General features: G+C 45.1%; 1 protein-coding gene across 1 annotated transcript in view; it reads right to left on the bottom strand.

Annotated features, from left to right (window-relative positions):
- Positions 1–206: 206 nt before the first annotated feature.
- LOC130238849 (potassium voltage-gated channel subfamily H member 4-like) overlaps positions 207–21620 on the bottom strand; it is a 47433-nt gene continuing 26019 nt past the window's right edge. The window contains exons 8-12 of the mRNA XM_056469964.1: positions 19049–19155; positions 18893–18969; positions 18484–18745; positions 4455–5678; positions 207–2168 (exon numbers count right to left, since the gene is read on the bottom strand). Of these exons, the coding sequence (XP_056325939.1) occupies positions 4990–5678; positions 18484–18745; positions 18893–18969; positions 19049–19155 (1135 nt within the window). The 3' untranslated portion in view covers positions 207–2168; positions 4455–4989. The remainder of the gene's footprint in view (positions 2169–4454; positions 5679–18483; positions 18746–18892; positions 18970–19048; positions 19156–21620) is intronic.

Genomic DNA, 21620 nt, shown 5'->3' with positions numbered 1-21620 from the left:
AAAGAGCTTAAGTTGAATGCTGCTTCATCAAAAGCAAAAAAAATAAATTGACCTACCTTAAGCAGATCACTAAAAGTATAATAAAAATAATTTTTTGCTCTCTCTCTCTCTCTTTCTCTCTCTCTCTCTCTCTCTCTCTCTCTCTCTCTCTCTCTCTCTCTCTCTCTCTCTCTATATATATATATATATATATATATATATATAATTATGTATTTATTTAATTATATATAATTATAAATATATTCTTAATAAACTTCCCAGCCACAAATATAAAAAAAACACAACTTGTATTAAAACTGGGCGAGGATTAGAAAGAATACGATGCTTGTTATATAATTTAAAATGTTATTCCTCTTGTCCAATTTCTTTATGCACATTTTTTCACTCGCTACTCTGCCAGGAACTTCGCCGCTAGAGAGCACCTTCAAAAATCTTAATCTCATGGCTCATTCTTCACGAATATAGAATTAAAATAATGGCGCGTTTGGTTCATTGTGCATCCCGCGGGTGCAACCAACAAGAGTTGTGCATTTTAGTTTAACTTTTTGAGCGTTAAAAGCAGTTCGGTGTTAGTTTTTATTTAAATATATCAAGCCAAAACTAAACAGCGCATTCTCTCCGCCTCCTTGTTCATAACCAGCTGGACCGGGACCGTCGGTTACAAACGCGCCCTTTCAGTTATTGCTTAATCGGTTATTTTGAGCATCCCCAACTAAACCGCATGTGCAAGCTCTATTTTTTTTTCTCTCACGGCCGCACACCGGAGATCCGGCATGGTGCCGGAATACTTTAAGCCCTCGTAAGATCATGTTTATTACTAAGAAAACTAAATAAAAATTATATTTTAATTGAACACATCTGATCACATAAGGTACGCACAGAAAAGTCTGTTTAGTGTTGTGGAAACCCGACCGTCGCCGAGGTATGAATGGCAGCAAAAGGAACACATTGAAGTAGTAACATCTGTAAATATGTTCCTGTTGGCTAGATATTAAGCAACAGTCATACAAACATCTTTATCGAAGCCTTTCTACTTTACGGTTGGTCTCGTGCATCCAACATGTTTGTAGTTTATTAATACTTTTCACCCGCGTTTGTAGTTCTAATCGAATTCACGTCCAAGAGTATGGATGGTTCTACAGTTGAAATTTTTACCGAAATAGTAAATGCGGAAACCTTTGGTATACTCTTTTCAACATACTATGATTAGGGACATACTAATTCTATTTCCAAATACTGTTTAGGATGGATAGTATGTGAATTGGGATGCAGCATTATGAATTCGCACATACCACTCGGCTCGCATAATGTTTTTAGCATACTATATATTATGGAAGTATGCGATTTCAGATGCAGCCCATGTCTCCTTAACCAAACACACCTGATTCAGATAATCAGCTCATTAGCAGAGACTAAAAGACCTGTAATGGGTGCTGAGGACAAAGGAGACATCCAAAACATGCAGTGTTGGTAATCCACTAGGATTGTGTTTGAGAAACACTGATCTAGTTGACAAAACTTAAATAAGAATCATTTTCTTAGAAATATAAGTGATAAAACGATGGCAGTCCATCATAGACATAAATTACTGTATACTGTTCAGCAAGTCAGAACAGTGAGATGCTGGCAGTAAATTACAAATCAAACTATTTTTTTTTCATAAGTGCATCTATTTTGCTATCTACAATCCTTTAATTATTCAACATTTCAGAATGTTTTTAAAGTGATAGTTCACTCAAAAATGTCACCATTTACTCATCCTTTACTTGTTCAAACCTGTTTGAGTTTCCTGTTGAACATAAAAAATGCTAGTTGTTGGGACCTATTGACTTCCATAATGATTTCTTTACTATCATAGACGTCGATGAGTAACGAGCATTCTTCAAAATATCATGTTCAACAGATGAAAGAAAATGATGAGGTAATTTTCATTTTTGAATGAACTATTCCTTTATAGGAATAAACATTTTAACCCATAGTTAAATAAATTAATAAATAATAAAAGTGATTCATGTAATGTCTTTGGATGTCCACAGTAAACAACTAATACGTTTACTGTACTGACAACAAACAGTCACAAATTTTTAAGAGTTGCTCTCCATTGCACATGCGTCTTTGCATAGTTGTACAACTTCTGTGATTAGGATGGAATGCCAGGAACCGTGTTTCTGGGGGAAAAAAAAGTTGTGTGAAATGGGCTGATATTTATGGACAATATACTGTAGGGTACACAGCTTTTAGTGTCTTGAGCTGGATTGAGCAATTAAAACAGACACACATATTAGCAATCACATCTGAATTTTTTTTTAAATGCTAGTAAATAAATTAATGTTTTGATAAAATTGGACATAGCTTACCTGAGCTTGTGCTTTCCATATTTAATATGTTATATATATGAGCAATTATCTGTTCCTAGACATTATATAAATCTAAGACTTATCTAAATCTATTCATTAAATTTGTCTCTTCAGAAGGCTTAGGTTAAAGGATGCTGTTCATAATATCTTTACTTGGTCTTTAAAAAAATGCTGAGAAACTAGTTAAAGTATATTTTCATTTGTCTTTCACGCATAAAAAAGTTAATAGAAAAAAGTACTTGAATTGAAAGGACAGGAATATTTATAATTTGGGTGAACTAATATAAAATAAAAATATAGAAATCGAATTGCTTTACAGACCGCAGATATAGTGTCTTTACTGAAAAAGTCAGTCAGTTTACACTTATTTAATTTGTGAAAGTGATAAATGGCTTCTATTATCGAAAATGGCCTTCTGTCTGATTCATTGTCTTCATGTCATCACCTGTCAAACTTGTTTATACAATGGTCAAAAGTCATACATTCTTTTATAACAAGCAAATCCCACATTGTATTTATAAATTTGAACAGAGCAAATAAAAGGCTTTAGTCATTTTAGTAATGTGATATTACATATAGATGCACAGTACTGTACATCAGCTAATTGTGCATTAGTTGACATGTTGGTTGCATATTTGCTTTGATTATATCTTATTTGATTATTAAAGGAAGGAAATACCCCTGGTTTCAGAAGCAGGGCTTAAAGTCCACGTGAACCGGAAAGCCAGTGAGTGTACACGTCTTTTTTTAAGTATGTTGATGTACTTCCAACTGAAGTGGAATATTGAGTAGGAGGTAGAGCTTTCTTTTTACACACTGATGTAAACATCAGTGTACATGTAGTCAAACTAATTGTAAGATGGACATAGTTAAGATTTTGACTGAATACGTCAAACTGATAAACTGATGTCAAAAGAACTGCCACTCCAAATGCCGAAGTAAAATAGTCACACTTTGAATATTACCAAAACAATTTTTTTTTTCATTTAATTAAATTGTACATATTCATTCTTCACCTAACAAGTCTAACAATGGTCATTGCAAAATGACCATTGTAAATTTTGGTAACACTTTACAATAACAGTACATGAATAATGATGTATTGATACGTAAACTAAACATTACTTTATTATGAATAATGATGAGTTAAGGTGTGCTCTAATTATGGACTAACTTTAACTACAACATGGGTCACATGAGATCATGTGTGAATACTGACTACCTTAATTACTTGTTAGTACATGTTGTTAATTAATGTATAAATTAACATTTAAGTTTGTTATATGTAACCAACATGAACTCATAAGCTGTTAATGTATAATTGTGTCATGACTTTACTTGGAGGGGCACATCACCATTAACTCATTCTTAAATACTCATGAACTCCTGTGTTTAAACTGTTCATGCTGATGTTGACAGAACACTTTTCTATTGTTATTCAGTGTAAACACATTAACATATGAGTATAAGGAGTTCATGAATGGTTAAGAATGGATTAATGATGATGTGCCCCTCCAAGTAAAGTCATGATATAATTATACATGTCATGAGTTCATGATGGTTAAATTAAGCATAAACTAATAGGGGTGTCAAAATTAATTGTTTCTTCGGTGCGCCGCGATGCAGAGGCGGACAATTCAGTATTGGTTCAGTAATAGATCATAACCGGTTATTACGTACTGATGTAATTTATCTCATATGTTGTAGTAAAAGTTAATTCATGATTAGCGCATACATTAACTCATCATTAGTCCATAATAAAGTAATGTTTAGTTTACATATTAACACATAGTTTTTCATGTACTGCTATTGTAAATTGTTACTGAAATTTTGATTTCACACACACTTTAAGGCAAGTGCTAAACTAAATTGGATGTATGAGCTGATAAAGCTAAGCATAGCATGCAAAAATACATCAGTGCCATAGAATAGTTTCAAGATACAAGTAAATTGTATAAAAGTGGCTTACTTTTCCTATTAAATAAAGCCTGGATAAAGCTTAGTTTATGCCTAGTCCTGGCTTAAACTAAATCCTGCTTGTGAAACCAGCCCTTAGGGGTTTTGTGTGTGCATGTTTTTGTAGTTTTGAAAACTCACTTGGTAATGACATCAGGGCCAAGCCACTGACATTCAGTGGCTCCTTATTTGTGACTAGCAGGTTCTTGAGGCTGTTCTGGCACAAATGTGTCCCACAATGGAGCTTCCATTTCCTCTAGTGGAATGGGAAAGGATTCCAGGTACTGGCTTTGGAGCTTCCTTTTTCAACAGAGTAATGGGAAAGTCCGGGCACTGCCTTTGGCTCCAGCAAAGAGACCCTACTGTTAGAAATCTTGCTTTGAGGCATTCTAAATGATTATTTGCTGAGCCGACTTCTTCCTATTTTATTATATATTAATGAAAAGATTACATTTCTTCCACACTCACCAACTGCCCTTTTCTGAAGTGGAATGGCAAGGGATCAGGCACCAGCAAAGACACCCTATTAGTGAAACGGGGGCTTTGTGATTGTCCACACGATTAACCACTGAGCAAGTGCTTTCCATTTAATTATAATAGAACAATGTTATGAAATCCATAATAAAAGATAAATGTGTCATTGTGTTGTTATTGTTGATTGTAGTCTTCCATCGTGTCAGTCTATTAGATCCAGGCACCAAGTGGTCTCTGAGCTCTCAGATTGGCTGCAAAGTCCTACACTGGACTCGCTAGACCTGCTCTCTGATGTTTCACTGTCTTTACCCAGCCTTTGGTTACCCAGCAGGCACTCTTGACTGGTGTGCTGTACCTCAGATGATTCTATAAGTGAACAGGGAATTATGCCCGATTCCTTTAGAGAGGGTGGAGAATGCTCTTCTGGAAAAGTGGAAGATACCAAATTCTGGTTGTGACTGAGGCCCACTTTTGACGTCCTGTGCACTTCACCCAAGGTTAAAGTGGAGTGGGAAATAGATGGTTCTGTGGAAATTTGTAAATGTGGATACGAGCTAGGTGTGACCTTACAGGACAAACCGGAACCACCCAAGTTTTGAGGAAACAAGTTCTGCAAAACAGGTTGTGATTGGCTCGTACTGGCATGGGCTCCATCTCCAGGACAAACACTCAATAATAAACCCTCTGGTCGTGGGGCCTCTCTAGGTGTTGGTCCTTGAGTTTCTGGACCACTAGAGAAGTGATGATGACTGATACTGGACGAGGATGATGTAAGAATGGAACTCCAGTCATGGGAACAGGGGTCATTTGCTGGAACTGTAGACTGTTTAATGTGCTCATGCTGGTGAAAGTGTCCCTGTTTCTCAGTGTGCTGAGCAAAACCAGACCCACCTGCAAACACCAGACACATTTAAATCAAATGATATCTAAAGAATAAGTTTACCCAAAATTAAAATTCTGTTATTAATTTCTCATCCACCATGTTGCTTCAATCCCATGAGATTCGTTCATCTTCAGAACACAAATTGAAATATTTCAGATGAAATCTGAGAGCTTCCTTAGAGTTCCCTTTGAACTTAAACATTCTTGTTTTGGTGTTCCTGTGTATTAACTAGCCTGCAGCTATTTGGTCGGCAATGGAAGCAGTCTATTATGGATGCCGTTGTATCATGTTTTTTCCCCATGTTATCTGGCCTATCGCTTCTCTTTCGGGGCAGAGGGGTGAGAGGTTAGCTTGTCCAGGTACTCTTAGTTCGCCTTTTTATGTGAGCTTTTCAAATGGACTTTCAGATTCATGGAGTTCCCCTTCGGATGGGGAACTCCAATGCTATGTGGAAACTTCCACTATGTTATGAAGCGGACAGGAGACAGAGGTAAGGAAACGTTAGGGTGTTTATTGAATGACAACAAGGAGCACATGAAGGATAGCCAGGAGGATCAGGAATGATGTTGGGGTCTTTTCCTCCGTGGCTGGGTAACAGGAATACACGAGGATGGACAGCACACACCAGATACAGCTGACAGAGGATGACACAGACTTGGAAGGACTGGAAGACAGGACGATTCGGGAGGACCAGGAAGACTAGGAGGAATACAAAGAGAACAGGTAAGTAAATCGTTTGTTTAGCTGAGGATGACTACGCTGAGTGGTCGCTCAGTTGTCCGCTTTCGTCGAGACGAGCCCGGACAATGAGCGACTGGAGTGCTGTGCTTTTATCTGGTGCTCGTGAATGTGATGCAGCTGTGTGCTCATTAGAAGTCAGGTGATGGTGATCTTCGTGAGTGGGGGTCGTGAGAGCCTGACCAATCCATGACAGTACCCCCCTCCCCAGGGCCCGCTCCTGAGGGCCGACACCTCCGACGCCGTGGTGGTCTCCCTCTGCCTCTAGGCGCTGGGAACTCAGGGTGGCTCTCATGAAACTCCACCATGAGACTAGGATCGAGAATATCAGCTCTGGGAACCCATGTCCTTTCTTCGGGGCCGTACCCTTCCCAGTCCACCAGGTACTCCAACTGGCCACCACGACGTCGGGAACGCAAGATCTCCTTCACTGCGTAGACGGCTCCTTCTTCTAGGAGCAGTGGAGGAGGGGGTTCCTCTTCGTGGTCAGGCTCTGTGGAGGGAAGAACAGGATCGTGATAGGGTTTCAGGAGTGATACGTGGAATGTAGGGTGAATACGGTAGTGAGAGGGTAATTGTAGTTTGTAGGTGACGGGGTTAACCTGTTCCACGATGGTGAAGGGACCAACAAATCGGGGACTTAACTTGCGAGAGGGCAGTCGCATGCGTATGTCCCGGGTGGATAGCCACACCTTTTGTCCGGGTGTGTATCTGGGTTCTTCAGACCTTCTTCTATCGGCGGTTACCTTGCTTCGACGGACTGCCCTCTGCAGATGTTGATGAGCCTCGTCCCAGACTCTCTCGCTCTCCCGGAACCAGTGATCCACTGCGGGGACATCAGATGGTTCGCCATCCCAGGGAAAGAGCGGTGGTTGGAAGCCCAGGACGCACTGGAATGGCGTGAGTCCGGTGGAGGGTTGCCGCAGTGAATTTTGGGCATATTCTGCCCAGCCCAAATACTGGCTCCAGGAGCTCTGGTGACCACTGCAGAAGGTCCTCAGGAACCGTCCCACCTCCTGAATCTTCCTCTCTGTCTGCCCGTTGGTTTGGGGATGATATCCAGAAGAGAGGCTGACGGCCACACCTAGGAGCTTGAAGAAGGCTTTCCATAGACGTGAGATGAACTGTGGACCTCTGTCCGACACAATATCTTCTGGAATACCAAATGACCTGAAGACTTGATTAAAGATATTGTCGGCTGTTTCAAAGGCTGTGGGAAGACCTTTCAGAGGGATTAGTTTGACAAACTTTGAGAATCTATCTACTATGACTAGAATACAGGTATTACCTTCTGACGAAGGGAGATCAGTGATAAAGTCCACTCCTAGGTGTGACCAGGGACGGTTCGGAATCGGCAAGGGATGGAGCTTTCCAGCGGGTAGATGACGTGGGCTCTTGGATTGGGCACAGTCCTTACAGCCCTGAACATATTGCCTCACATCCCTTGCCATGTTTGGCCACCAGAATCGTTGGGATACTAGCGAGAGAGTATTGTTGATCCCTGGATGTCCAGTGCCTAGCGAGGTATGTAAGGAGTGGATCAGATCTACCCGGTGTTCAGGTGGTATGAACTGCCGATGAGGAGGGCATCCCGGCGGAGCAGGGGCTTCCGGAGTGGCAACGACTGGAGGAGCGTTCCAGGTGATCGGACAAATGGAGATGTGTTCGGGAAGAATCTTCGTTGGGAGTTCTTCATGATCGTGATGCTCGTGTAAACGAGAGAGAGCGTCTGCTCTTAGATTCTTGGGTCCTGGACGATAGGAAATGGAGAAATCAAAACGTGAGAAGAAAAGTGACCATCTGGCTTGACGTGGACATAGTCTCTTGGCCTCTTTGATATATTGGAGGTTTTTGTGATCTGTGATCACCTGGAACGGATGTTTGGCTCCCTCCAACCAGTGACGCCACTCCTCCAAGGCTAGCTTGATTGCTAGCAGCTCCCTGTCTCCTATGCTGTAATTCTGCTCCGCCGGGCTCAACTTCCGAGAGAAATAGGCACAGGGATGCAGTCGGGGCGGTGTATCATGATGTTGAGATAATACTGCCCCGACGCCGGTGGTGGATGCGTCCACTTCCACCACGAAAGGAAGATTTGGGTCAGGATGAGTCAGGAGTGGGGCCCTTGTGAACTCCTTCTTAAGAAGGCGGAAGGCTGCGGCTGCTTCTTTGGTCCACTCCAGTCCTTTGGGTTTACCCTTGAGGAGATTAGTGAGAGGTGATGTAATCCTGCTGTAGTCCTTGATAAACCGTCTATAAAAGTTAGCAAACCCAAGAAACCTCTGGAGCTCCTTAATGGAAGTGGGTTCTGACCAGGATAGAACAGCCTCAATTTTCTTCCCATCCATACGTATACCGGTTTGATCAATGATGTATCCCAAGAAATGAATCGACTTCTGGTGGAATGAGCATTTCTCCGCTTTGAGGTAGAGGTGATGTTCTCTCAATGTGTGTAGGACCTCCGCAACGTGTTGGCGATGTTCGGCCTCACTCCGGGAGTAAATGAGGATGTCATCTATGTACACTATTACAAAGTGGTGAAGAAACTCCCGGAGGACTTCATGAATGAAGTTTTGGAATACGGAGGGGGCGTTGACCAGACCGTAAGGCATGACCTCATATTCATAGTGGCCAGTAGGGGTCACGAATGCTGTCTTCCATTGGTCCCCCTCACGTATTCTTATCAGATTATACGCGCTGCGGAGGTCCAATTTAGTGAAGACTTTAGCTTCTCGGAGCTGTTCCAAAGCGGCTGGTACCAGAGGAAGGGGATATCGGTATTTTACTGTACCGTTATTTAGGACCCTGTAGTCGATGCATGGACGCAGCCCTCCGTCCTTCTTGGCCACAAAGAAGAAGCTTGAGGCGGCTGGTGATTTTGAGTGACGTATGTACCCCTGACTCAGAGCCTCCCTTATGTAATCTTCCATTGCCTGATTCTCTGGAAGCGAGAGCGGGTAGATCCTACCTCTTGGCAACTGGGCATCTGGAACTAGGTCGATCGCGCAGTCCCATGGCCGATGCGGCGGTAGCTGGGAAGCTCTCTTGGGGCAGAAGACATCATGAAAGGAGCTGTACTCCTTAGGAATGTGGATAGACTGCTTCTCAGGAGGGCTCTCGACCGATGTTGCAAACAAAGAAATGGGGTTCCGACCTTGAAGAGGGAGATTTGGAAAACAGGTAGGTGTACATCCAGATCCCCATTTCTTTATCTCTCCTGTGCCCCAAGAGATGATGGGATCGTGCTTCACCAGCCACGGGCGCCCTAGAATGATGTCCATATTTGCACCCTCCAGAACCAGAAATTGAATCCTCTCTTGATGTAACAGCCCCACTTGAAGAAGGATGTCTTCGCATTGTCGATGGATACGGGTCGAAGATCGAGTGCACTGGGTTATCGGTTGTATCTGGTATATATGCGAGGACGCCTCAGTACGGAGGTGGAGTTGACGACAGAGGGATTGGGAGATGAAGTTCCCTGCTGACCCGGAGTCGATGAGGGCTGTGACAAGGAGAGAAATAGAGGCAGTAGTTATTTGTACGGTGGTAGTAAGTGGTTTACATTGTTCAATATTCGTACTGAATACACTCACTGAAGTCCGAATGGGACGAAGGGGACACTCCATACGGGTGTGTCCACTGACACCGCAGTATAGACACAGACCCCGGGTCAGCCTCCTCTGTCGTTCCGCTGATGTCAGTCTTCCAGACTCTATTATCATGGGTTCTGGTTCTGGAGAGGCTGTTGACTCAGGCGATTGGAGGAGTGCAGACGAGGGGGTGATGGTGTCCTGTTGATAGGAACGGAGACGATCGGAACATCGGAGAGAATGTTGGATGAATCTCTCCAGACCCATTGTATCATCTAATGTGGCCAGCTGGATTCGGAGAGTGGGTTCCAAGCCGAGCCGGTACGTGGTCAACAACGATCTCTCATTCCATCCACTTGCAGCTGCTAGAGTGCGAAACCGGAGAGCATATTCCTGTGTAGATAGAGTACCTTGCTTTAGATGATACAGCTGCTCTCCAGCGGCTACTTCCCCATCAGAACGTCCAAACACCTCTTTGAAATACTCCGTGAAGGTAGTGATGGAATTCATGACCGGCCCGGCTTGGTTCCAGATCGTCTCAGCCCATTTAAGTGCAGGTCCAGAGAGTAGTGATACGATGTAGGCGATCTTTGACTTATCTGTGGGATATAGAGAAGGTTGCATTTCGAATATGAGGGAACATTGTAACAGAAAACCATTGCACTCCCCCGCTCCGCCTGAGTAGGGCGCTGGTCGGGCCATGGGACTGGAAGGAAGGGCCGAAGAAGAAACTGTGGAGGCGGAAGTGCTCGGTGCTGGTGGTGCGTTGGAAAGTGGAGCTGGTGGCTGTAGAATCCGCTTCAACTGGTCCACCAGCTCTTGAAAGTGATCGAGGGTGCTCATGTTGTCGTCGTTATGGGTCCGGGCTTCTGTTATGAAGCGGACAGGAGACAGAGGTAAGGAAACGTTAGGGTGTTTATGGAATGACAACAAGGAGCACATGAAGGATAGCCAGGAGGATCAGGAATGATGTTGGGGTCTTTTCCTCCGTGGCTGGGTAACAGGAATACACGAGGATGGACAGCACACACCAGATACAGCTGACAGAGGATGACACAGACTTGGAAGGACTGGAAGACAGGACGATTCGGGAGGACCAGGAAGACTAGGAGGAATACAAAGAGAACAGGTAAGTAAATCGTTTGTTTAGCTGAGGATGACTACGCTGAGTGGTCGCTCAGTTGTCCGCTTTCGTCGAGACGAGCCCGGACAATGAGCGACTGGAGTGCTGTGCTTTTATCTGGTGCTCGTGAATGTGATGCAGCTGTGTGCTCATTAGAAGTCAGGTGATGGTGATCTTCGTGAGTGGGGGTCGTGAGAGCCTGACCAATCCATGACACACTATGGGGATTTCGTCAGAAACCAATCATCTGAAAGAGTATAAAAACGGGCCAATGAAATGCCAATGAGTTGGCGGCGTCAGCGTGCACAGCTGGCATCAATGACAATCAGTCATGCTATAAAGACGCAGCCAGTGCCATGCTCGACATCCTTTCGCTTTCAGAGCCTTTCACGAAGCTTCTGAGTGAGTCTTTGAGGGTATCTCCAACCTGTGTCTACAGAGAGAGATCGAGAAGCAGCTTCTCCCGGTCCAGAGTGCGTATACGCAGTGGCAGATGGTCGAGCTGGGTATTTCTCCCTTGCCTGGCGTTCTTTGGGTCCGGTCCTCCAAGAGCGGTTTGCATATAGGAAAAAAGCGTTCCTAAAAGAGCAACACGGTCGTGCAGCGCGTCAGTTTCAAGACGTCACTGTGACCGTGCGTTTCTGGATGCGGTGGTTTCCTATCCCCAGATGATGGGCACGAGCACAGCGTTTTATGTCTGGGGGTCCAGCATGTTAATGCGGTGCTCGCGGGCAGAACATGCCATCACTGATGTCATGTCTGTTGCGCAGTTAAGATCGCGGCTCGCTCTTGCAAAAAAGACACCCACCCCAGTTGTCACCCGCTCTGCGGTTGGCACTGAGGCAGATCTGAGGGTTTCAGTGGGAGTAAATCCACCGCCCTCGGGCTGCGGACCTCTCGCTCCTCCACGCGCTCCATCCAAGCAAGAGAAGCGATCCGTCCTTGGATGGTCGCTCTCTCACCTGATGACACCGGGGGTCAGATGTCCATCGCTGCATTGGAGGATGGGCTGTCATTGTCTGATGAGGATGCGAGCCCGCTCGCTCCCTCCCTCCGGGGTGGAGAGCGCGGCGTTGGCATCTAAAAAGCAGACATGATGGCCATGCTTTCTCGGGCTGCTTCGGCCGTGGGTCTGGTGATGGTTTATCCCCCAGCCCCGTGGCCGGACCGACTAGATGGGTGTGATGTGGAGGATATAAGGAGGCAAGACCTTCAAAGCCTCCCATCCCCTTCTTCTCCACTCCCAGCCCCTCTTCTGAAGTTTGGGTGCGAGACGAGAACATCTCGTCTCCTGCTCTCCCGTGGGACCCCAGTGCTTCCCAGGTGAGCCCACTCACTCCACGCTGCCCCGCCGCTGGCACGTCAGTGATTGTGCGGGTGGGACCATTTGCAGGGGGCTCTGCCTGCCTGGTTAGCGCGGGCCAGCCCATCGCAATGGCTCATCCATACAATCAGACTCGGCTATGCGATTCAGTTCGGGGGTCAGCCCTGCGTCCGCCCCTGTCTTGCGAGAGGAGATTGCGGTCCTCCTGGCGAAGGATGCAAACGAGCCGGCCCTCCAGCCGAGATGGAGTGCGGGTTTTACAGCCCGTACCTCATCGTGCCCAAAAAAGAGCGATGGGATATGGCCAATCCTATATCTGCATGTTTTGAACCGCTGCCTTCACAGGCTGCACTTCGGAATGCTTACGCAGATGCGCATCACGCGATGCGTTCGTCCTCGGGATTGGTTTGCAGCAATAGATCTGAAGGACGCGTATTTTCATATCTCCATACTTCCACGCCACCGGCAGTTTCTGCGGATTGCGTTCGAAGGTCGAGCATGGCAATACAAGGTCCTCCCCTTCGGGCTCTCTCTGTCTCCGCGGGTTTTCATTAAGCTCGCGGAGGGTGCCCTCGTGCCCCTTCGGCTCGCAGGCATTCGCATACTCGACTATCTCGACGACTGGCTGATTTTAGCCCACACTCGGGAGCAGTTGATTAGGCGCAGAGACAAGGTGCTCCGGCACCTCCGCCCGTTGGGGTTTCAGGTCAACCGAGAAAAGAGCAAGCTCGCCCCCGTGCAGAGCATCTCCTTTCTCGGGTTGGAGCTGGGCTCGATCACTCGAACGCGCCGAGCTAATGCTGAACTGTCTGAGAGAGTTCGACAGAAAAAAGGTGGTCCCCCTGAAATCATTTCAGAGGCTCCTGGGGCATATGGCAGCCGTGGCCTCGCCGCTCGGATTGCTCCATATGAGACCACTACAGCATTGGCTTCACGATCGGGTCCTCAGATGCGCATGGCATGCGGGCACACACCGAGTGACTGTCACTGCGCTGTGTCGCCGCACCCTCACCCCCTGGAAAGACCCCTCCTTCCTACGGGCCAGTGTGCCCCTAGGTCAGGCGTCCAGGCATGATGTCGTTTCAGCAGATTCCTCCAGTACGGGTTGGGGGGCCGTGTGTAGCGGGCATGCTGCTGCGGACCTGTGGAGGGGAACCCAGCTGCATTGGCATATCAACTGCCTAGAGCACCGGCTGAGGGGGCAACACGTGCTGGTCAGGACGGACAGCACGGCTGCGGTAGCGAATGCCATTCGTATGGGGGGTATACGCTCCCGCTGCATGTCTCAGCTCGCTCGCCGTCTGCTCCTCTGGAGTCATACGCGGCTGAAGTCGCTGCTTGCTATTCACACCCCGGATGGGCTCAACCTTGCGGCCAACAGGCTCTCACGGCAGCTCCTTCCCCGGGAGAATGGCGACTCCACCCCGAGTCTCGGGGCATGCGTAAGTATGCGTTTCCCCCAGTGAGCCTACTCGCGCAGTTTCTGTGCAAGGTCAGGGAGGACGAGGAGGAGGTCTTGCTAGTTGCGCCCCCTGGCCCAACCGGACCTGGATATCAGAACTCCACGCCCCCCCTTGCCAGGTCTCTTTGAGAGAGGACCTACTCTCTCAGGGACAGGGCACCATCTGGCACCATCTGGCACCCTCGCTCAGTTCTGTGGAACCTCCACGTGTGGTCCATAGACGCGACAAGGAAGACTTAGGTAACCTACCGTTGGCGGTGGTCAATACCATCACTCAGGCTAGTGCACCCTCTAGGAGGCATGCCTACGCCCTGAAGCTTTTCTGCTTTTCTTCCTTATCTGCTTTTATTTTATTTTATTTCTATTTTTACCATTTCTATTATTTGTTTTTTATTTCTCTTATACTTGTTTCTTTTATTCCTGTTTATGTAAAGCACTTTGAATTGCCACTGTGTATGAAATGTGCTATATAAATAAACTTGCCTTGCCTTGCCTTGCCTTGAAGTGGAGTCTATTCACTGAGTGGTGCGCTTCTCGCCGAGAAGACTCTTGATCTTGCCAGATCAGTGTTGTGCTTTCTTTCCTTCAGGACAGGTGGAGCGAAGGCTGTCGCCCTCCACACTGAGGGTTTACGTGGCCACCATCTCTGCTCATCATGATGCGTGGATGGCGGCACCGTGGGGAGGCATAACCTCATCATCCGGTTCCTCAGAGGTGCGAAGCGGATGTTTCCACCCCGCCCCCCTCTCATGCCCTCTTGGGATCTCGTGGTAGTGCTATGAGCCTACGTGTGGATCCCTTCGAACCACTCGACTCAGTATCCTTGAGATTTCTGTCCTTGAAGACAGCTCTGCTGGTCGCGTTGGCATCGATTAAGAGGGTTGGGGACCTGGAGGCATTTTCGGTCAGTGACTCGTGCCTCAAATTCGGGCCGGCCTACTCTCACGTTGTCCTGAGACCCCGGCTTGGCTATGTGCCCAAGGTTCCTACCACGCCGTTTAAGGATCAGGTAATGAGCCTGCAAGCGCTGCCCGCGGAGGAGGCAGACCCAGCCCTTTCATTGTTGTGTCCTGTTCGCGCTTTGCGAATATATGTGGAGCTTTAGATCCTCTGACCAGCTCTTAGTCTGTTACAGTGGTCGGCAGATGGGAAGTGCCGTATCTAAACAGAGGTTGGCCCACTGGATAGTGGATGCCATCTCCCTCGCTTTTCGAGCCAGGGTGAGTTGTGTCCCCCGGGGGTGAGAGCGCACACCACTCTGAGCATCGCATCCTCCTGGGCATTAGCACGCGGCACCCCTCTGACAGACATTTGTAGAGCTACGGGTTGGGTGACACCCAATACATTTGCACGGTTTTACAATCTGCGAGTGGAGCCGGTTTCCTCAAGGGTATTAGGTAACCCTTGGTGATTGAGGAAACGATTCGGTTGAGGTGTCGAAATACGCTTGCTGCGCCACTCTCCCTAACCCGGAGATACGTGCGCTTTTTCAGCTTTGTCAATTTAGTTCCCCATTTTTTGGCGAACCCTGCAGAGTTCCTCCGAGGCCCCCAGCACCTGACTCAGCAGAGGAGTCAGGTGTTGGCCCGTTACGTTGTTGGCATACCCACTGGTCAGCCCACGTTCTGGGTATAGGTGCCTGCTATGCGTGATCCCCGCTGGCGATCCCATACGTTCACTCAGCCATGGTATAGTCCCTCCTTCTAGGACAGGCTTGTGTCTTCCCTCCCCGCTAACCATCCTTATGCAAGGACTCCCCATCTCTGGGCTAGTCCATAGGTTGTCACCAGGTCTCCCCTCTGGGTAACAGGTGAGCTCCGCAGCGTCCTCCCTATCGGGACGGAATGCTTTCCCAACGTACTGTCTTATTAAAACCTATTTTACTGGGTTATTGCGACTCCCCGAAAAATATAACTGTTCCTGAACAGGTAAGTAAGGGCCAGGGGACACGTTGGAAGACTGTGTCTCGGGGCTTTGTAGGTGCGCTCGCTCTACTGCGTGGCACACCCTTCGCCAGGGATGCGGTAAGGTTCTTTCGTTGTGGCGTTTTCCATAGATTTCCCCATAGTGGAAGTTTCCACATAGCATTGGAGTTCCCCATCCGAAGGGGAACGCTACGGTTACTAAAGTAACCCTTCGTTCCCCGAGGGGGGGAACGGAAATGCTATGTTCCTTCGCCACAACGATTGTCCCTTAGCTGTTGAGCGTGAAAGTCTCTTCAGCTAGAAAAGGATGTCGAGCATGGCACTGGCTGCGTCTTTATAGCATGACTGATTGTCATTGATGCCAGCTGTGCACGCTGACGCCGCCAACTCATTGGCATTTCATTGGCCCGTTTTTATACTCTTTCAGATGATTGGTTTCTGACGAAATCCCCATAGTGGAAGTTTCCACATAGCATTTCCGTTACCCCCTCGGGGAACGAAGGGTTACTTTAGTAACCATAGTGTTTTTCCCCTTGAGAAATATTCCACATATTTTATCAGCTGCTTCCACAACAAGACACACTAGACACCTGCAGCGCAGGCAGACTATAGACATGTGACGTCACAGACTACGAGGTGCCGTCCGGTCAAACACCTGCCGTAAAACTAGCAGCGCGAAATAAATGTATTTAATACAGAAGGATTTTTGGTTGAAATAAAATATATTCACAAAGACAAAATCAAATTGAATTTTTGCTATAATATTAGTTAGTTTCAGTTCGTTTTGTGTACACAATACAGTTTCAGTTCTCGTTTTCAATTCTAGTTTTCATTTTTCGTTCGTTGTCATTAACTATAATAACCTTGGTCACGAGAAGTTCAAAGTCTAGAAAAGGAAAACTAAAAACATTTCATGTGACTTCAGTGGTTCAACTGTTATCATACAAAGCTCCATGACCCTTACAAAAAATAACTGAAGTAAAACTGAAGTACAACTGCAGTACAACAGCAGTATATAGAAGTATAACTGCAGTAAAATAAAGTACAATTGCAAAATTGCAATACAATGAAGTATAAACACAGTTCAAATACAGTACAATAAAGTTCAACAGCAGTATAAGTTGAAGTAAACTGGAGTAAAACAAGTAATTTCTTTACTGCACTTGTGCTGCTGTAGTCTAATATGCCAATGGTGTAGTAAGAACTGTACTGCACTTGGGTTCCAAGGGGTTTGTTATTCAGTATCTTCCATGCATATTTTGTACTTTTTTCAGGAATGTTTTTTGGATTCAAGTAATATTCTAATTAGAATTTTAAGAGTTTATTTGCAAAAACAAATAATACAAAATAATTGCAGTGAACTAAACAGTACAACAGCAACTATAATGCAATAAAGTTTGACAGCAGTAAAATCTGCAGTACAACTGAAGTAACATTAAATAATAGTATTAAAAATAAAAAATAAACTAAAACTCAATTGTGTGCACCAAAAGCTGTAAAAAGATTGTCTCCGTCTTCATCATTAGATCAAGGTGCATGTTTACTAGTGGCAATACGCGACTAGCCTGTTGCACTGCTGACTTTAATGGAAATATGTTGTATTGCCCTTGGTAAATGTGCACCCAGACCAGGGTTAATTTCGTTGATGAAAATTTTTTGTCATAATTTTCATGACGAACAAGTTTCTACCGACAAAACTAAATAAAAATTAAGTGATGATGACAACAACCATAACAAAAATTTAGTGACCTTTTCATTGACTAATGAAAACGAGACGAAAATGTGATTCAGGGATGTATTTTGGTAAATATCCAATCAGAATTAATCTTGGTGTGTGATGCATGGCACATGTTTGAAAAGTAAGACGCCGTAGACGCGGGATGCAATTACATCATCATCCATAGGGGCGTCTGTCTGATTAAAGTATGTATAATGAGATCGCAATAGCTAGGAGAAAAAGAAGAGTCACGCATGATGACAAGACAAAAAGACCGTAAACTGTATGGGGAGGGAAAAGCTGATAAAAACAACAAATCTAAAGTGACATCAGCATGCCAGTTAATCAGTCCGAAATTCACGGTAAACTCAATCTTTTTTATTTAACCGTGTGTGTGCTTTTGCCTTACTGAGACGGTATAGCCTCTCGCTGACCTTTAGAGAACTGACTTTAGATTTAGTAGACAAAAATCTTGTGAAATTTAGTCAACTAAAACTAGACTAAAACTAAATTGAATCAGAAGACTAAAATATGACTAAAACTTAATCAAAATTGGCTGTCAAAATTAACACTGACCCAGACCTGCTGCGAAAGAGAAGATATAGGGGAACAAAATCATATTTACAGTTTTTCTGGAGCAGAAAAACATTTGTCGAAATTGTTCTTGAAGTCACATAATGTTTTTATTCCTTTTCTGTACTTGGAACATCTTGTGGCAGTTCTAGGATTCTCTAGGATTATCTCACACAGTTTTAGGATTTCATCAAAAAGAACTTAATTTGTGTTCCAAGGATGAATGAAGGACTCAGGGAATTGGAATGACATAAGGGTAAGTAATTAATGATAGGATTTTGTGACTTTGTACAGTGTCTGCTAAGATATTTTAAGATGGTTTTATCAATAGAAAACAAAAGCTACAAAGAATCTGTGGCCATACCACTAGCTCTACTGTGATTCCATGATGTGGATCCCAGAAGACCCTCAGAGACAACATGGTCTTTGTGCTGCATGTGGATATTGGAACCCAAAATGTAGGTCGGAGACATGCTGACAGCAGAACTGGACATCATGTGGACTCCATAGGGGCAGGAGGAGAAAGGTGCAGCATAATGCCGAGCAGCTACATGTGCTTGAAGCAGGTGCATTATGTGATGCAGATCTTTTGTTAGATTAGCCACTTCCTCTTTCAGGTTGCCCATCTGTTAGAGAGAAATCGTATTTCAAAATATTACATAATTTTATATAATTTTAATTACTTTTATTTTAAAAAGTATTATATGTACAAAGTATTTGAGGGTATCGTGCACTGTTTTCATAAACTGTTAACTATTATAATGGGATTGCACCTTCTTGTTAAGCTGGGCAATAGTTTCTCTCACTTCCTTTGTCTCCTGTAGCAGTGAAGCATTTACCTGGCCAGAGCCTGCACACAACAAAGAAGCAATCATTCAACTGATTTACGCACATATCACAAAGAGAAATATACTTAAAAATATTCTTACCATCCAGTGTCTTACTACTCAGTGATGTCTCTGTAGTACCTTTGGTAGAGGTGTCCTCAACATTGAAATGAAACACGTGCCCATTGTCTTCAATTCCATCTACAACTCTGTGAAAGTTAATATAGTAAGTTAATCTGTTATGCACATGTAACATGGCACATGAGGCCAGCTAGTGAAATGCTGTGCAGGTAGACCTCACTACTCTGAACCCAAAAAGGTGCTCTGGTGACATATGCTAGAGGCCTTTGGCCTCCTCGTTAGTGCAACCGACTACCATGCGGAGAGTCACCTGTTCGATCCCAGCTCTTAGCAGGTTTGGTGGTGTAGGACCAGCAGGGTTACATTGGTGCCGTGACCCGGATGGGTGCGAAGTTTAGGGGGGTGAGTACAACAGAGGCCAAGTGCTGTGCAGGTACACCTCACTTCTCTAAACCCGAAAAGGTGCTCTAGTGATAGACGATGGAGGCCATGATCTTTAGCCTCCTTGTTAGAGCAACCAACTTCCATGCAGAGATTCACCGGTTCAATCCCAGCTCTGAGCGGGTTTGGTGGTGTATGACCGGCAGGGTTACATTGGTGACATAATCTGGATGGGAGTGAGGTTTAGGGGGGTGAGTATAACAGAGGCCAACTAGTGAAATGCTGTGCAGGTAAACCTCACTCTTCTGAACCCAAAAAGGTGCTCTAGCATATGCTAAAGGCCATGGTCTTTAGCGTCCTTGTTAGAGCAACTGACTCCCATGTGGAGAATCACCAGTTCGATCCAAGCTCTGAGCAGGTTTGGTGGTGTAGGACCGGAGGGGTTACATTGGTGCCATGATGCAGATGGGAGTGAGGTTTAGGGCGGTGAGTGTAACAGAGGCCAGCTTCAGAAATGCTGTGCAGATAAACCTCACTCTTCTGAACCTGAAAAGGTGCTCTAGCAAAATATGCTAGAGGCCATGGTTTTTAGCCTCCTTGTTAGAGCCACCAACTCCCATGCAGAGTGTCACTAGTTCGATCCCAGTTCTGATCGGTTTTGGTGGTGTAGGACTGGCAGGGTTACATTGGTGCCTTGACCCAAATGGGAGTGAGGTTTAGGGGGGTGAGTGTAACAGAGGCCAGCTAGTGAAATGCTGTGCAGGTAAACCTCACTCTTCTGAACCTGAAAAGGTGCTCTAGCAAAATACGCTAGAGGCCAGGGTCTTTAGCCTACTTGAATCGCCGGTTCGATCCCAGCTCTGAGTGGGTTTGGTGGTGTAGGACCGGCTTGGTTACACGCAAATATTACTCATGTAAAAAGCTTTTCAGCCACAAGTATTGCTTCATACTCGCACTGTGTTTATACAGGGGTGTGAAACTCTGGCCCTCAAGGTCCACTGTCCTTTAGAATCTATCAAAAACCACTCATTCATTCATTTTCCTTCAGCTTAGTCTCTATTCAAGTGGTCGCGTCAGCGGAATGAACCGCCAACTTTTTCGGCATATGTTTTACACAGCGGATGCCCTCCCAGCCGCAACTCAGTCTTGAGAAACACCCATACACACTCATTCACACACACATACACTATGGCCAAATTCATTCATTCGATCATTTTCTTTTCAGCTTAGTCCCTTGATTAATCTGGGGTTGCCACAGTGAAATGAACCGCCAACTTATCCAGCATATGTTTAACACAGCAGATGCCCTTCCAGCTGCAACCCATTACTGGAATTCACACACATACACTACGGCTACAAAATTAATTTATTCAATTCACCTTTACTGCATATCTTTGGACTGTGGGGGAAACTGGAGCACTGGGAGGAAACCCTTGCGAACATGGGGATAACACACAAACTCTACACAGAAATGCCAACTGGCCCAGCTGGGACTTGAACCAATGACCCTCTTGCTGTAAGAAGACAGTACTAACCACTAAGCCACCGTGCCGCCTCTATCAAATATACCTGCCTTAAATTTTTAATATTTGTCATTTCTATCAGTATTGTTGAAACTAAACACTGCATAAAAATGAATCATAAAGGTCAGAGTTACCCAGACTTGATCTACTTAAATATCCAAATAAAATAAAGTTAGAGATTTGTGGCTTTATAAAATGTTGACCAACTTTTATCAAGTGGACACATTTGAAACTGTTGCCTACTTCAGTTTCTGGATATACCAATGACTGATAATGATCAAGGTTTGCTAAAAAGTGTTAGTCAAGTAAAATGCTCACCAAATCAGACAGCCAGAAAGCCTCTCAATTTGAAATACTCTTTGGTTTCTTTTCAGACTGTGAAACAATTGGCTGGTTCAGGAAAAAGTAGTGCCATAGTAAGAGATCAGCAAGCTTCACATAGATAAGTGAGCTGCACAAGCATTTTCAGGAAGTCACAGGTATCAGGCTACAGACTTAACCAATAAGCGAGGTAAGCAGCCGCTTAGGACCCCCGACCAATGCCAAAAAGCCTGTATTAATCATATAGCTGTTTTTTACATTTTCTATCGTATGTTGTAAAATCTGTCTATAACTGTTAAGATTTTATATGACTTATTATGTACTTTTTTCAAGACCGTAGGCCCCCATGAATAATGGAACGTTCCATC

This window comes from Danio aesculapii, chromosome 12, assembly GCF_903798145.1.
Source record: "Danio aesculapii chromosome 12, fDanAes4.1, whole genome shotgun sequence".
NCBI lineage: Eukaryota > Metazoa > Chordata > Actinopteri > Cypriniformes > Danionidae > Danio > Danio aesculapii.
This window is presented reverse-complemented; position numbering and strand designations above follow the sequence as displayed.